The following is a 15,940-nucleotide window of genomic DNA, read 5'->3' as shown; positions in this document are numbered from 1 at the left end:
TCTCAAATTCAGCTGGTTATGATAACAGTGATGATTTTTATTATTTTGCAGATGAAAATTCTAATTTCTGGCATTCTACAACTTTCTGAATTAAATAAATTAACCTAGGGACAGATTTATATTTATCAGCTCTGACTGTAGACTTCTGGTAACATATGTTGGATTTCCATAGAAGTAAGATTTATGTGGCTGTTCTTTCTTTATGCAGTTGATATTTTAAGAATTTAAGAAAGATACAGAAATAGTCATTTTAAGCTCATAGGCATTATGAATCAAATGGAACCTTCTGCATCTTTCAACATCTGTACTGTCTTTCTCACTAAGGTGTTTGAATGACAAGTAATATATTTTCATACAAATACCAAACACCAAATATCTACCTTTCTCATCTTTTGCACCTTTACAGTCCCAGTCTGTCACAGAGCTTAGACTCATGGCAAAAGGACAAACTTGGTGCCATGAACTGAACAGCAATAGATCATTTGGCATGACAGAGAACATATCTGCTAATTTTGGTAAGATAATTTGGATGGAGAACCCCAAACATTGACTGCCTTATGGGTGGGGACAGGCAGAGAGTCCAAAACACAGTCATAATCCATCCCAGTCAATAACCTGCCCCCATGCTATGCTACCTTTGTCTAAGCCTTTTGCCATAATCTCTACATAAACCTCATCCTCTCACCTTTTCCTAGATGTTACTTGTTCCACCCTTTAAAACCTGGAAGCCTTGCAGCTCCTTCCAGTGGCAATGTTTCCCATTTTTTTGATCCTGATGATTACTAAGCTCTGAGAACCAAGCTTGACATTCTGGGTTAGCCTAAAAAAAACAGAAACTGCATTCACTGTATTCTTTCCTCCCTTGTGATCCTCCACAGTATTGTGCAGAATATATATATATATATATATATATAATATAAATAATAATATAATATAATATATAATATATAATAACTATATTTAATATAATATATAATTAATAATATATATGTTATATATTATATATATTATATAATATATATTGTGCAGGTCCATAAGGTCCTGTGGGGTACATCCCTGTTTCTGTGTTTCCTAATTCTTTCTCTTCCACTACAGTGAAATAAAAATTATAGTCCCCCTTTTTATTCTGAGATGGCTACATTGGTTGATCTATACTAAATGGACCAATGCTGAATTTATTTTATATGATAATTTACATGATAACTGCATTTGTTAAAATGAGGTCTAGTGTTATTAAACTCCTGTAGAGTAATTGTGACTGAAATTTATTGAAGAGCCACACATATTTGAACCTCATGAACCAGAAAATTTATAAGATATTGCTTAATCATTGATGTTTTGTTTTTAAAATACCTGAAACTATAATTTATACTGATGGGATAAATTGAGGATGAATATTATTTACAATCTGATTTAAGTTTATATTTTAATATACACTGTATATTTTAATTTGCAGAATAACAGAAAAAATATGGAACATTGGGAAAAGGTGAACTTTTTCAATCGAAGAAAATGCATTTCTCCTACAGCAAAGAAAAACTTTCCTCAAGGGACTTCAGTGAGTATTGCTCTAATTCTGAAACAGAATTAGTAAGATTATTGTTTTCTTCATTGCACGTGAACAATTATCAGGCTACAAACCCACATCTGAATTTCTTGTACTAACCTTCCCACATACTGACCTGCGCAGACTTAAAAGCAGAGGTAATGAGAAAGGTTTTTCTGTTAGGAAGAAGGTGTTATTTATTATTATTTTTTTATTTGTATTTATTTTTTTTTTTAAGATTTTCATACTCGCTTAAGGACTGATGACACAGGTAGAAGTTATTTTATGCTTTTACAATGCAAATTTACAATGCATTGGTATGAAGGGATTAGAGCTGGGTGGGATGGCCTAATCACGAACATTATTTGGCACTTTTTGTGACATTCATTACAAGAAGATCACATAAAGACATGGTTTGCATGGAAGAAAATGATAATACATCATGAAATAGACTAGAAATCACAAGGTATACACACGTAAAATTAATTATTTATGAAAACACACTGTAAACACCACAAAATCTTTGCCTTCACCCAGTCTCCAGCATTTATTTTAATCATTGATCAGAAGAAATTTCAGAACTTCTTTAAGAGAACATACATTTATCTAGAACGTACATTTATCTAATTTTTAAGTATCAAAGCTCTTGTTCAGAAATATAAAAATGTGTCTGAGTTATAACTATCCTTTAAGGATAACATCACTCATTAGGTGGAGAAAAAAAAAAAAGTCCTGTTTGCTTAGTAAGTGTTTTTAGTGATGAATAACTCATCAGCTTTCTACCCATGTTCAAAAAGCTTTTAGAAATTTATTGGTATGGCACTCAGTTCTGATAATTCAGCTTGCAATATAATCACAAATATCACCAGGAGCTACGTAATTAATTCCCCAGTGCAGAATGAATTTAATTTTCAATGACTTTATTGGGATTTTTTTTGTTATTTTTACAATGAGAAACTATAATCACTGTTACACAACTTGCAAATATTTCAAACAAGACAGCAATCTCCTATTTTTTTGATTTTTTCTGTTCCATGTTCAGCTCCCGAGATAGACTTTCTGCCTCAGTTTCATTTTCATCTTCCTGTAAAAGAAAATGAAAACATGAGCATTAACCAATCTATTGAAGAAGTACACTTTTTGTACTTACACATACACATAGAATTCTGTTCATACTTTTGTCATCTTTTGATAAGCATAAAAAAAAATCATTTGTTCAAGCATTTAATTCTGCTTAATAGATGAAATAAAAATAAAATTTAAACAAGTCTAATCATCTGCATTCAAAGTAGAAGAATAATTTAATAAGTAAATGTTTCAGTTGTAGCCCTGACAACTCTACTTGTTGGTTACATAAAAAAAAAATCCTAAACCATACACAGATGGCAAGATATTCAAACATTTTCAGCAGACAGTATTTCACACTTTTCCTTTGTTCTTGACCAGAGGTTTCCACTAAATTATTTTTAAATGCAAGAACTTTCATCATTGTTCTAAAAATTACTTTTGAAAAGCATCTGCCATTGAAAAATGTTTCATTTTTTTTTGAGACCAGATATGTTTACTTCACCATTTGATAAAAGACAATAAATTTAAGTTCAGAGACACTTTATGTGCTGCAGCATCGTATTTTTGTCCCATCTAGCATATTTTCTTGACAGGTCTGCCAATTTTCCAATTACTTGTACCACCATATGTTATCTGAAGATCAGTCAGGTCTAAAATAGGAAACATGAGCATGTCAGGCAGCAGCATGCTTACAATATTCTACAGCTTCAACTCCAAGAGTTGGGCTCATAATTCAAGATGGGTTTTGCTGGATCACACTGAAAAAAATGAAGTGACATCATAATGCCCATCTTCATAGGAATGGATACTATTTTGTGTCCAGTACAAAATCGTGACCTCTGAAGTATAAATTGCAGAAGTCTGAGAAAACTATTTCATAAGGCAACTTGCAAGCTATCACATCATGAACAGGCCTTATCACATATTCAAAGATACAGCCAGTTTTCCTGCCTGCATTTTAATTCACAATACAGAGAATCTTCCTTGCTCTAGAAACAAAAAGGTGAGCAAATGAATAGACATCTGGGAGCAAAGAAGCATTCTGGCTGCTGTAACATCACTCATCAACATCTGAGAGAGAGAAATGTCAAGGACATTAGGTGGGACCCAGAAAACCACAATGTGGCTTCCCACTTTAACACAGCACCTTCATTCTTCTAGGCAAATGGGTTTATATTTTCACATCCTAGTCTTCCCTTCTCTACACAAAATACACAAAATAGAACAGCAACAGAAAATCTCATTAAAAAATTGTAGTCTCAGATTATGTCACACAACATTGAAAAAAAAAAAAAAGAAAAGCTAGTTGCTCTACTAAAGAAGTGTATACTCCAAAGCATCCTGTTTCCAAATACTGTCCCCTTCTGGAAGTAAGTTAGACATGAGAAATATTTACATGACTGGCCACTCAAGACTAAATGCATTTTTCTAACTTCCTGGATAGTCATCTCTTCAATTATCTTTAAAACATGTAGTGAGTACTGTGATTCTTCTAGTTCAGGTGAGGAAACACATCTATGCATGTGTGTTAAACCAAAGATTGTTGATTTGTTTAAATTACAAGTGTAGTACATATTGAAGAGTGTAATGTATAGTACACACATAAAGGTCAAACTTCTAATGCAAATAAAGGCTAGGCAGACTGGGAAACAACAAAGGAGCAGTGTGTAACTGAGCTTATATGTACTGCTTAAAGGAGACAAAGAATATCGCTGAATAAAAAAGCCATCCACAGAAACTGTTGTCTCATATAGAAAAGCAGTAAGGTTCTTTCAGGACGGGCTTGAGGAAAGCAAATCTGCATGTTTCTGTAGATCCTTACCTTCATAAGTCATATTTTGGTGACCTCAATGCCAAATAACCCATCTTTCCAGTACATAACCTGCTGTTATTCCAATGCCCTTCGTCATCCTCCTTCCCAGGGGGAATGTAAACCCTACACAGCCATTCTTTCCCAACACACTTGACTTAGTACTTAGGCTTTCCTCTTTTAGTAGAAAAAGCATGCAGAAATTTCAGAGACTACGGGAAAAGGACCTGGGTCTTACCTTCAGTGAGGACTATAGGAGGGTGAAGGAATATTAGGCAGAACATTAGCTTCCTGAGCCTATTTTCTAGGACAAAAAAGTTTTATCCAGTGAAAGATGTTTCAGAAAATAATCTTCTGTTTTTTTGTAGACTTGAAATGTTTTAATTTTGTGCTCATAAGGTCATGCTTGCTGTCTGGCAGATTTCCTAGTTTGCAGCAGCAGCTGCACTGCTCAGTGTTTTCTGAGAAGCAGAAATGACGGCTGACTGGTTAAGGGAAGTCTAGGATTTGCTCTGCATGAATACTAAAGATGGAAGCACCTGTTTTGGGATATTTTGCAGTATCAATGCTCTTTCTTTTGTTCATCTGCTGCTGCTTCAATGCAGTAAAACATATCCTAACTGGTAAAATCCACTAGGTGAGTATAAATTGGATTTATGTGGTTGACTTCCACATGCAAGTCATCCAAGTTCCTGGCTGTTATTTTGTTATTTTTCATTATTTTGATATTTTCAAGCACAAAAGCTTTCTAAATTGTGTTGTATTAAATCATACTCCACATGGGACATCTTAGTTTTGTAGAGGCACTTTTATTTCATCTCTATTTTCCAAGAACAGAAAGTGTCACATATAATTTTGAAATGAAAATCTAATGGGTGACTTGTTGAAAAGGCATGATGGTTCATCTTTCTTAGGGTATGCATTAACAAGAGGAGAAAATGTTTTCTTTGTTAAATATATCGTCAGCCAGATCAGTTCACTGAGCTGTGCATTACCACATGAAAAACAGTGCCAGGGCAAAAGAGATGCCAGAAATAACTGGCAGGGGACACTGAAAAGTATGAACTAACTATTCTGACAACCATGTAGCTTTCCAACAGGAAAAAAAAAAAAAAAGTGACAGCAGTGGCCTGAAAATGACAAATTTGCTAATTACTGAAAATTATCAGAAAATTTTGAGACACGAACTCCTATTATAAAAAGGGTAATGTCACTGCAAGTATAATTGGGAAGGATTTGAAATGCCAATTTAGAGTGCAATTTTTGACCATACTCTAAGGTGTGAAGGCTTGCTATCCTTCAGTTTGTTGATAATGCAAAATTTCTATACAATTTTAAATATTTTCTTTAATAACCCAAGAGGCATCCCAATGATTGCATACACAATACTGAATTTGTTGGAGTTTCTGATGTCATTAATAATGTTTGAATGTTCAGCTAAATACCCTGTGTAACCTAATTATGAAGTAATTATGCCAGACTGAAAATTAAACATATTTAATATATTTGTTTTACTAATTACCACCTACCATTATAAAGCTTTTAATTCTGAAGGGTAGCAAAGGAAAACCTTTTATTTATTTTCATTATCAGTTAAAAACAGTCTGTGAAGGCAGTGTGTAAAGTTGCTATTACTGGTTTACGTATTTCCGGTTATAAATACTGGATGAAATACTGAATTCTAGTTTCTGCTTCGCAAAATTCAGTTCGCATTGTTTCTGTTAGTAACTCACATCTCTATTTTTCATTATTATTTATTTTGCTTCTAGTCACTCTACAACTCAACTGCCTAGGGCATTCTGCCCTAAGAATCCTGAAACAGATCAGCCCTTTCAGTGTTAAAATGTTAAACCATCAAAGTAGGTCTTGCTAGTAGATGTCACAAATCAAACTCCTTTCAGTATCTTTTCTGACTACAGCCAATTGTAGACTCAAACACTAAGTTAATTTTGAATGCAGTCACACAAAATATGCCCCAACACAGATCTGATGACTTGTAGGAGTAGCAATGCGAAGTGAATCCCTCAAGACCGTATTTACTGAGACTATTACTACTCTTACTGAAAAAGTGCATTTAGCAGCCCAAAGGCTATTTTCATGTTGAAATGAATTAAGTTTACTAGTCTGGAATTGTTCCTTTAGGTTTACCAAAAAAAAAACAGTGAAGAGGAAAAGAACAAAGGGCTTTAAAAATTGCCGTTAAACCTAATACTCTACATGAAACATGAGTTCAGAAGCTTCTTAAGCCACAGCCAGCTGGACATCCCATGGGGGAGACCTTCCACACCAGCCTGTTTCTTACGCCCTTTCCCCAGGCATTCCTCCACTCCCTGATGGTATCGAGGAACTGGATTAAAGGGTCCTTTGGCTGATTTACAGATGATTTCAAAAGCCCTGGGGACATTTGAACCTCTTGGTTCAAGCTACTTAGTCTACACCTGGTAGTTGAGCATTAGTGGGTCACAGTAACAGAATAGGGCCCAGAAGTTAAAACCGAGAGCCTTCAGTCTGCCACCTAAATAAGCATTGTGAATTATTATGAAAGTATTGAACATTTAGTAGCTCTGCTAAAGTTAATGGGAATACTTTGAAATTTAGATGCCTTTAGGTGGCAAAAACTAGAGGTAAGAGGTTGACATTTAAGTTCCTATTTCTGAAAATTTTGATCTGACAGTTGAGAGACAGTGTGTGCTTCTGTCATATAACTTCATATCCTTTGAAAACATGTTTAAGGTCAACTACAAATGGTACTCTGAGCAGAGGATAAGCGGCCCCACGTGGAAAGTTAATTTTGTAGTAATTATTGCAGAATACTCCCCTGTAGATAAATTCTGACATGAGAAATATATATATATATAAACTATATATATATAAATATATATATAAATATATATATATCCTAGAACTAGGGTTCTGAATGTCCCGTTCTCTTTTTCCCCCTTCAACAAACTTCATTTGAAATGTCTGAGAATTTCTTTTTATTCCATTAGTTAATTATAAGAAATCTCAAAGATAACAGTGGATTAGACAATTCCTAACTATGCAGGGAAATTGACGCCACACTGTACATAGAGCAGATCACACATCAGCTAACTGCATTTCACAGATTTGTGCATTACATGACACCTGTAATTTCTAAAGTTTTATTACAAAAATATTTTTAATAAAGTTAATTTTTTGTTTTTGACCTATGTGAAGTTTAAGATGTGTTATGAACTTAATAAACAGATATATATCATAGTATGATGAACATCTGAATAAATGAGCTAAAATAAAATTTGTACTACTAAGAAATGACTGAAGGATTTTCCATGCTATCACATAATCTAGAAGCACCACCTCAAAAACACTCAGGACCAAATTCCAATGTTATTACTTTTTGTACTGCCTTAACCCAAAAGAGGTGTAATATGACTAATATACTAGGCTTCAGTGAGGGTGTCCAGCTGGTCACAAGAAACACCAAGTGTTCCAAACTATAAAAAATAAAAGTCTTTAAACCTCTGTAAGGACATAAAGACAAAACAAGAGAAAGATTATGTTTTGTATTCAAGTATAATGAATGTAACTATGCTGTAGACTCCAGAAGAACAAAGATTGTTCTTCCATGGAAGCATGTGGTCAAAGAACCTGTGATATGTACGTTTCCTCCAAACTGCAGAATCTGAATGTCTCATTTGGTTGAACCACAAACCTCACACAACTACTAAATGGCCTCAGTGCTGGAGATGCAGCCAGGCAGGTCACTGCTGCCAGCAGGAAGAACACAACTGGACTCTTCTGAGGGCAGCAGTTTTACACACTAAAGTAGATGGAAAGCAATCACCCAAGTAGATGGAAAGCAATATTTACTAACTTGGTGTGGTACTTATAAATACAAGCAAAGTCACTACATACAATCAAGATGTTATAGTTCATAGACATTGCAGTTTGTATCTCATTGGGAGGATGTTTGCATATTAGCATTTTTAAAACCTCGGCCTAGATAGCAGGTATTTCATCATCTACCTCACAGATTCTAGACTACAAAACATCAGCTGGAAGCAGGTAAAAATACTAACTCTTTAAAAATACAACAGGACAAAGGGACTTTAGAAACTATGAGAGCTAAATTCTTCCTTTCCAATTTAATACACCAAATTTGGAGGAAAAGGAGTTTGCAGCATTATAAATTGAGAATTAAGTCAGTCTTTCTGTTAAATCAGCAAAAGGTGAGCATCCAGCACTAAAATTCAGAAGTTATTTTTCTTTCAAAGCCCATGCTATCTGCTTCAAATGTATTGCTGACAACCCTTATAATGAAGAGTGGTGCAAAACTACAGAGTACAACTGGAACAGTTCTTTACCAATGGATATTAGAAGCAAATATAAATTTCTTGTGATAGATGACAGTTTTCTGTCACTGCAGCACTTCAGTGATAAGGCAGCTGTTTGTTTCCCAGGAAAAGGAGACCCTTGCTACATGGATCATTTTCATAGTGACAGCCTTGACAAGTTTGACATTTGCTTCATGAAGTATTCTGAAGCAGACATCAAGAAAATGCACCCTCTGGGACCACTGGCAAGCTGACAGTCGTACCTTTTAATGTGCATTTCCATTAATTCTTACTGTCAGACCCCACCGAATTCCTACAACGAAATCTCAGCTGATCTGGTAACATTCAAAAAATGGAGGCTATAAATGAGCTAAGCATTATAATGTAAATAAACATGCCATTGATTAGTTGGAAGCAGTTCCCCGCCCCGTTTTGTTCAGTGGAAAGAGCGACGTTGAACAACTGCTCGGTGGTTCCAAGGGAGCCCTTCACCACTGCAGTGCAGGGCACGGTGCTCTAGGTGGCAATGCAAGACTGGGAGAACTGTTTTGACACTCCAGCTCCTTTTAAGAAGCTACAGACAGCTGCTTGTTTATCACAAACTCTTTCCTTTAACTTGTACTGGTACAAGAACTTGAAGGCTTTTTGAAATGGTTGTCGGTGTTTTGTATTTTCTATTTCCTTTTTTCTAATTCTGATTATACAGAAAAATGTACCATTGCAAGAGTCCTTACAGCCAAATTTCATGTAACGCTTAGTACAGAAGTGGAATTTTATGCCAGATTTCCAATCCTCCATCTGTTTCTTTCATTTTTAGAAGGCAACCATTCCACTGAGTGGTCCTTTTGGCTGACTGCCACTACAGTTGGGATGCTCTTCAGGGCAGGTGGTGCTTGAAACCAAACCATTGTTTTAAAAGTTCAGCTGGTTCTTCTTGAAAAAAGTACAGGAAAATGTTTCCTTTTTAACAACTCATGTCTTTAAAGGTTTAGGTTTATGAACTTTACACAGTATCTATGAATGCTTAACTATTACATGCCTGAAACATCAAGTATGAAATAGATGAAAAGCCACTTCAAGAGGATTGTACTGTGCCTGTACCTGTAGGGACAAGCTTCCTTAATCTCCACTTCAGACTCAGAATGCATGCTTGTCTTTCATTCATGTCTTTCAAGTCTGACCCTATCCCTAAGAACCTTTCTAAAGTAAATTTGTCACTCAGTTATACCACTTATATCTGTGCATATGTAAATATATGTATATATGGAAACCATAAATAATATTTTCTACTTATGTGACAGTATAATCATTATTGTTCTGAATTACAAATTAAAGTTAAAAGTTCCACTATATATATATACTCACAGTACTACTACAGGATAATATCCTGTACCCTAGAAATGCATACTCTAATCAAATCAAGATTATTTTAAATATCTATGCCTTTACTCCTTCCAAATTTACAGTACACATTTACCAAATTATAAGGAGGAAAACTTCTTGATGCTAAGAAATAAAATGTTATTTTCTTACAACAGCTACATGAGAACAAAAGGTTCTCAGGCCAACAATGAGGAATTAACAGCTCTTTTAAACATTTTTATTTCTTAGTACTGTACATAATAAATATACAAATAAAAGGCTATTCTTTTTACTGATCAGTTGTTGGGGCTCTGCGTACATCTTGGGAACTACTGAAATATATTTGAGGAGTTTTTTCATACTTAACTATTTTCACAAATAAGTTCATTTATATACACTTCTATCAAGAGGTCTGAATGTTATTTGTTCCCAAAGTGATTAACAATATTAAATAAAGTATGCACAAATGAGTTACAGAGAAATGCTTCTGCAAACTACAGTTTAGAAATGCTGCCTACAGTTGAAGGCAGCTGAAAGATACTGCACTAAACATCAATGAAGTACACTTTTTTAACAGAAAGAGATAGTACTACTGTATGAAAGGAATAAATTTCTCTCTATAACAGAGAAAATCTAGACCCTAATGAAAATGTTTTAGGAAAAACGAGTACATTGCATGCTTCTGATCAAAATTAATTAGAGTTTTAATGTTTTACATTTTCTCTGTAATTCTTTAAATGGTGCATTTATTTCATAGTAATAAACATTCGGTTCATTAAGTAAAGTTCAAAATCTGTGTTACTCGCTACATTTAACAACCTTTGGCCTTCTTCTTCACTATTTTTTGATTCAGGTTTCCAAAGCATTGAATAAGCAATTGATGAACACAATTAAATTTCATGACTCGGCATATTTAGGATTCTTATTTCATCTAAGACAAAGGGCAATTAATCTACCATTCTATACTGAATCTAACTTTAGTGAGCCATGATAGATACTGAAATGAACTTGCAGGAAATGCTTAATTAAATTACTGTAAAAAGCACAACCAAAGTTTTTTTGCTTATGATAAAAGAAAATTAATATTTAATTTTTAAAAAGTCTACTGCAGTATTATAAATTTAATAACTTGGGAATTAATGAAAACATTGCTATAATGTGACAGCTAACAATTCAGAAACCTTTCTTTCTCCCTTTTTTATATTTCATCAGAGCATTTCACCTGAGTAAAGCCATGAAATTTTGTTCAGGTTCAAGGCACAAAAGATGGCGTTCTCAATGGATTTAATATGATAACATAGCAGTCTGAACACCACAGCAAATGCCTTTATTTCAGTCATCTAATTTCCAAAAGTGATATAAGAAAATGCTGTGAAAATGCCTTCATATTTGTTATAATTACCACTTTTAATGACAATCCATGAAGTTGCAAATAATAAATGATAGAAATGAAAAACGTTGTGGAAGTAGATGGAGGGATTAGCTACAATAACAAATAAAACCTGTGCTACAGACAAAGAAATCAGAGATGGAAGAGGCTTTTACTTTACATTTTTAAGCACAATTCCCTTTTTTAGGTCTCCCAAAACACAAAGTGACATTCAAACTTCTAGTTACCTGAACGCGTTATACCGGTTATTTTCTTTATTTGCAGTGTTATCAAACACTCAGTGGATTTCTAATATTATTATATCATTTTTGACAGCACAGTCTTCACACAACAGTATTTAGATTTATAAACCAATTACTTGATAGGACCAATTCTGCATGGCAAAAGCAGAAAATTTTTTTCCTATTACTGTTCTTTTGTCTCCTGTATATGGTGTGTACTAACAAGGAACTGCACAGTTTAGCACAGTATGAAGCAAAAGGATTAAAATCAGAATTCAAAAATAACTTGACAGACTTCTCAATGACTTCAACATGCATTAAGTAAAATCCCCCAAAGAGCATCCTAGTCCAGAAATAGATCCACATCTTCACACTCTCAACCCAGGTACAATCCCTTGTGGAAGACCTACGCCTTCCCCATCATTCATTTAATCTAAATAAACACTAGCACCGCAAACCTACCCAAAAGTCAAAATCATTCCCTTATGCAAGCATACCTCTATTTACACAGTAAGACCCAGACTTTAAGGCTATTGACCTTAACTAGCTATGGTCTTAACTTTGAGGCTATGGACCTTACATCAAATTGGACAAGAAGTTTATGGCTTTGGAAATTCGGATTCAGTTGATTCAAAGGCAAAGGCAGACTTACAGATTTGTTTGTTGCTACATTTTAAACTTTATTTCTGTACTTAAGGGCGAACTTACTGTTCTTATCCTGTAAGAATGCCTGTACAGTTGTGTTTCATACAGCGAAGCAACTCAACTCCATGAAGCATCTAGAGTATGTTGGTAACAAGCACACAGTAAATTTTGAGTCATAACTGTAACACATAATATACTGATGTTTTAATAGTTTTAAGTCAATCGGCTTCTAAGTGAAAAAAAAAAAAAAAATCTGTGAAATAAATTCTCTTCAAATTCCGCTCTAGTCTTTGCATTTCCAAGCAAGGTTCTGTACTGAGTCTGGCTGGAATGGAGTTAGTTTTCCCCACAGCAGCCCATTTAGTATTGTGCTCTGCACCTTTAGGTAGAACAGCATTGGTATTGCACCAATGTTTTGGCTATAGATGAGCAGTGCTGTCACAGCACCAAGGTTGTTTCTCCAACCCCTCCCTCAAAGGCCAGTATACTGGATGTGGGCAAGAGTTAGGGAGGGGACATCACCAGGGCATCTGACCTAAACCAACCAGAAGGATATTCCATACTGTATGAAGTCATGCTCAGCAATAAAAGCTGAAGTAAGGGAAGGAGAAAGGGAGGCTCTCATTATGAACATATTGGTCTTCCCCAGCAACCAGTATGTCTGTTGAGGTCCTGTTCCACAAGACGTGGACAAACATCACTTGCAGATCAGAAGTAGAGAATATTTTTCCCCTTTCGCTTTCATCAGCCTTTGCTTTTTTTTTTTTTTTTTTTTTTTAATTAAACTGTCCTTATTTCAACCCATGAGGTTTTCTTTTTTCATTGTATTTTCTTCCCTTTTCCTTCTGAGTAGGGGGAGTGAGAAAGTGGCATGGTGGGGCTGAGCTGCCCATCAGTTATTAAACCACGCAGTTTCTAAAGCCAAATGTTATTTAATTCACTGGATATACTGAGAGATTTTTTGGTGATTTGTCAGGAGAGTGATGATGTTTCACTGCAGTTTTGTGAAGTCATAATCTGATGAAACTCTTCCAACTGGAAGTAATGTAATGACCAACCACTTAAGGTAATACCATAATCGAAATGAACCTTGAAAAATCTGCTCTGTGAGAGAACCTACCTCCAAACATGCTCTGAAATCCTTCCAAAACTTTTTCTCTAGTGGTGTTTATATATATACATAGATATAAAAGTTTAATTGCTTTTCTGAAATTTAGAATCAAGTTAATTGACAGAGCTTACCTTGGTCTAGGCAGTCACCATAAACAGGATCCCTTACAGGTTCATGGTGCATTTCCTTCTGATAAATCTTGAAGTTATTATTTCAGTATATGACATCAAAGCCATCTTGAGGCTTGACAACAGCTTGCTTCCCATCTCTCCCTGCCCTCCATCACATCACACATAACTTTGTCAGAAGATTGGAAGGAAAAAATACTTTGATGTGATTCAATTACTGAAAAACTATATTCTAAAAGATTCCCAAAGCTAGGGAAATTTGGCTATAAATAATTAGTGTTCTGCATATTTATGGTATAAGAGCTCATTACAGAGCTTACATTATAAATCATTATTTATCTACTTTTCCTTAAAATGTTGAAGTCACAATATCATTTGTTTAAACTCCTGAAGCATACTAAACTTCATTCCTCAGAAGACTATTCACTCCGTTGTTTTTTTGTTTGTTTGTTTCCCATTCTGCCATTAGGTTATATCATGGTGCTTCCAAGACATAATATGCTTCACAACCATTAAGATCCACAACATGCAAACACGTATACACGCATCATTACATTCAACTCATCTGATCACTGAAATGAACAATACTATTTACTGCAGTTACATATGAAATATGCTGTAGAACAAGGCCTCTCTGGAATGGAATACTGAATTTAAATAGACCAAGCATGGCATTTAAATTATGGGTATTTAAGAAGAAGTTGAGGTGATTTTCAGAGGGCTATTTTTTTCTGAAATGCTCTTGCTTCCAGTCAGCTGCAACTGAACGGTTCCAGCCAACACTTTACTTAGGGTCAGCAATGTTCAGCAGTTACTGATCTATTCTTTATCTGTGTTAATTTTTCATTTTACTTAGTTGTAACCTCAAAATAGGTTGTAAAAAATAAATAAATAAAAAAATTGGAAACTCCAAAAGTGTATAGCACTGCCATTCAAAGGAGCATTTAAATTTAGAAACAAATATGCAACCATAGTACCTCAAATTCCAATGCAATTTAAAGATATGATTATAAAGAATATGATGACTATGAAGAAAATAAGCAAATGTTGTCTATTTTGATAGACAACAAATCAAGGACCTTGTTCTTCCTCTATGAATTGATGTTTCCCTTTGTCTTTCAGTAATCTCCTTAACATGACACTTGCTGGCATTAATCGTGACTGAAGCTGCACTGAATTATTTTTAATTCATTTAATTTCAAGGAAGCCTTTCAGGATGTAAGTTCTCTAAAAACAAAGCTTGAAAAATTTTATTAGCTGTTGTTTCCCCTGTCATTCAAAACACTTAAACTGATGCCATTTAAGACCTGGATGTAGAAAGCTCCCTAGCTCCTCCCAAGATTTTGCTGTTCAATTTGATAAACTGTATTACCTTGATTTAATAATTATTTAACCATAACATCAATTAATAATACAAATCTTGTCTAAGTCATGCCACATATTGTACAAACACATCTGGAGAGTCTGATCTTGTAGAGTCTAAAATCAGCTATGAAATAAATGAAAGAAGGGAAGGATAAGAAGTAAAACATCATAAAACCCAAGTTGAGCAGGATAATGGGCATGTATCTCACATTTTTTGTGCCAAGAACAGCTGATATATTAAGATTGATTAAAAAGTATATAATGTATACAAAATTTGTATAAGCTATTACATATAGAAATATTTTATATTTTTTTATAAAATAAATATATTGACTACACATAACATACACACATCTGTCAGTTATTGCAGATATTTTAGCAAAACAGTACTGAGCCTAGAGTAGTCAGTCTGTAGAACAGTGCTCTTCTGGGGGAAACATGTTCAGACCAAGGCAAGAACTCCCTGTATGAAGCATAGTGTGTGGAAAAAAGCTGAGATAATTTCTGTATGCTGTGCTGGAAAATGTCACTGGAGGAGAGAAAGAAATGGAGGAATGCTTTGTAATAGGATTTATAATTTAAAGGAGGGTCACAAACAGAAACCAGGATAAAGTTAATGTATGTGTCTATGGTAAAGCAAGGTCTGAGATTCAGAAGAGGATTTCCTCAGCAAAAATCTCAACTCTGATGTTTGTCCCCCTGATATAAAATCTATTTGGCCTGGCAGAGAGAGGGTTGTGGAAATTGAACTCACTGCTATGTTAAAGAACTTTTTGCTAAAATATGAATAATAATTCTTGCAATGGCAGGATGGAGGTCTATGCATGAAAAGATTTATATAAGTGCTAAGTGCTGTTATTGTTATTACATTCAGAAAGTACAGAAGGCTTTAAAAGCACTAACTTTTCTAGTGCAGAACATCACCTGTTCTTTCTGCAGCCAGCAAAGAAGACATAAAATGAATGTAGTTATTGCAAG

The 15,940-nt window shown here is 34.6% G+C and overlaps 2 protein-coding genes across 3 annotated transcripts in view; both read right to left on the bottom strand.

Moving 5' to 3' along the window:
- The window catches only part of TMEM106B (transmembrane protein 106B), a 1,075,577-nt gene that overhangs the window by 414,327 nt on the left and 645,310 nt on the right, over positions 1 to 15,940 (bottom strand). The gene's annotated exons all lie outside the window — the stretch shown is intronic.
- Positions 1,865 to 15,940, bottom strand: part of PHF14 (PHD finger protein 14) — a 164,408-nt gene continuing 150,332 nt past the window's right edge. Inside the window, 1 exon segment of the mRNA XM_035545388.2 lies at positions 1,865 to 2,630. Coding sequence (XP_035401281.1) covers positions 2,556 to 2,630 — 75 coding nt within the window. The 3' untranslated portion in view covers positions 1,865 to 2,555.

This window comes from Cygnus atratus, chromosome 2, assembly GCF_013377495.2.
Source record: "Cygnus atratus isolate AKBS03 ecotype Queensland, Australia chromosome 2, CAtr_DNAZoo_HiC_assembly, whole genome shotgun sequence".
Taxonomy (NCBI): Eukaryota; Metazoa; Chordata; class Aves; order Anseriformes; family Anatidae; genus Cygnus; species Cygnus atratus.
The sequence above is the reverse complement of the archived record's forward strand: the minus strand, read 5'-3'. Positions and strand labels throughout refer to the sequence as shown.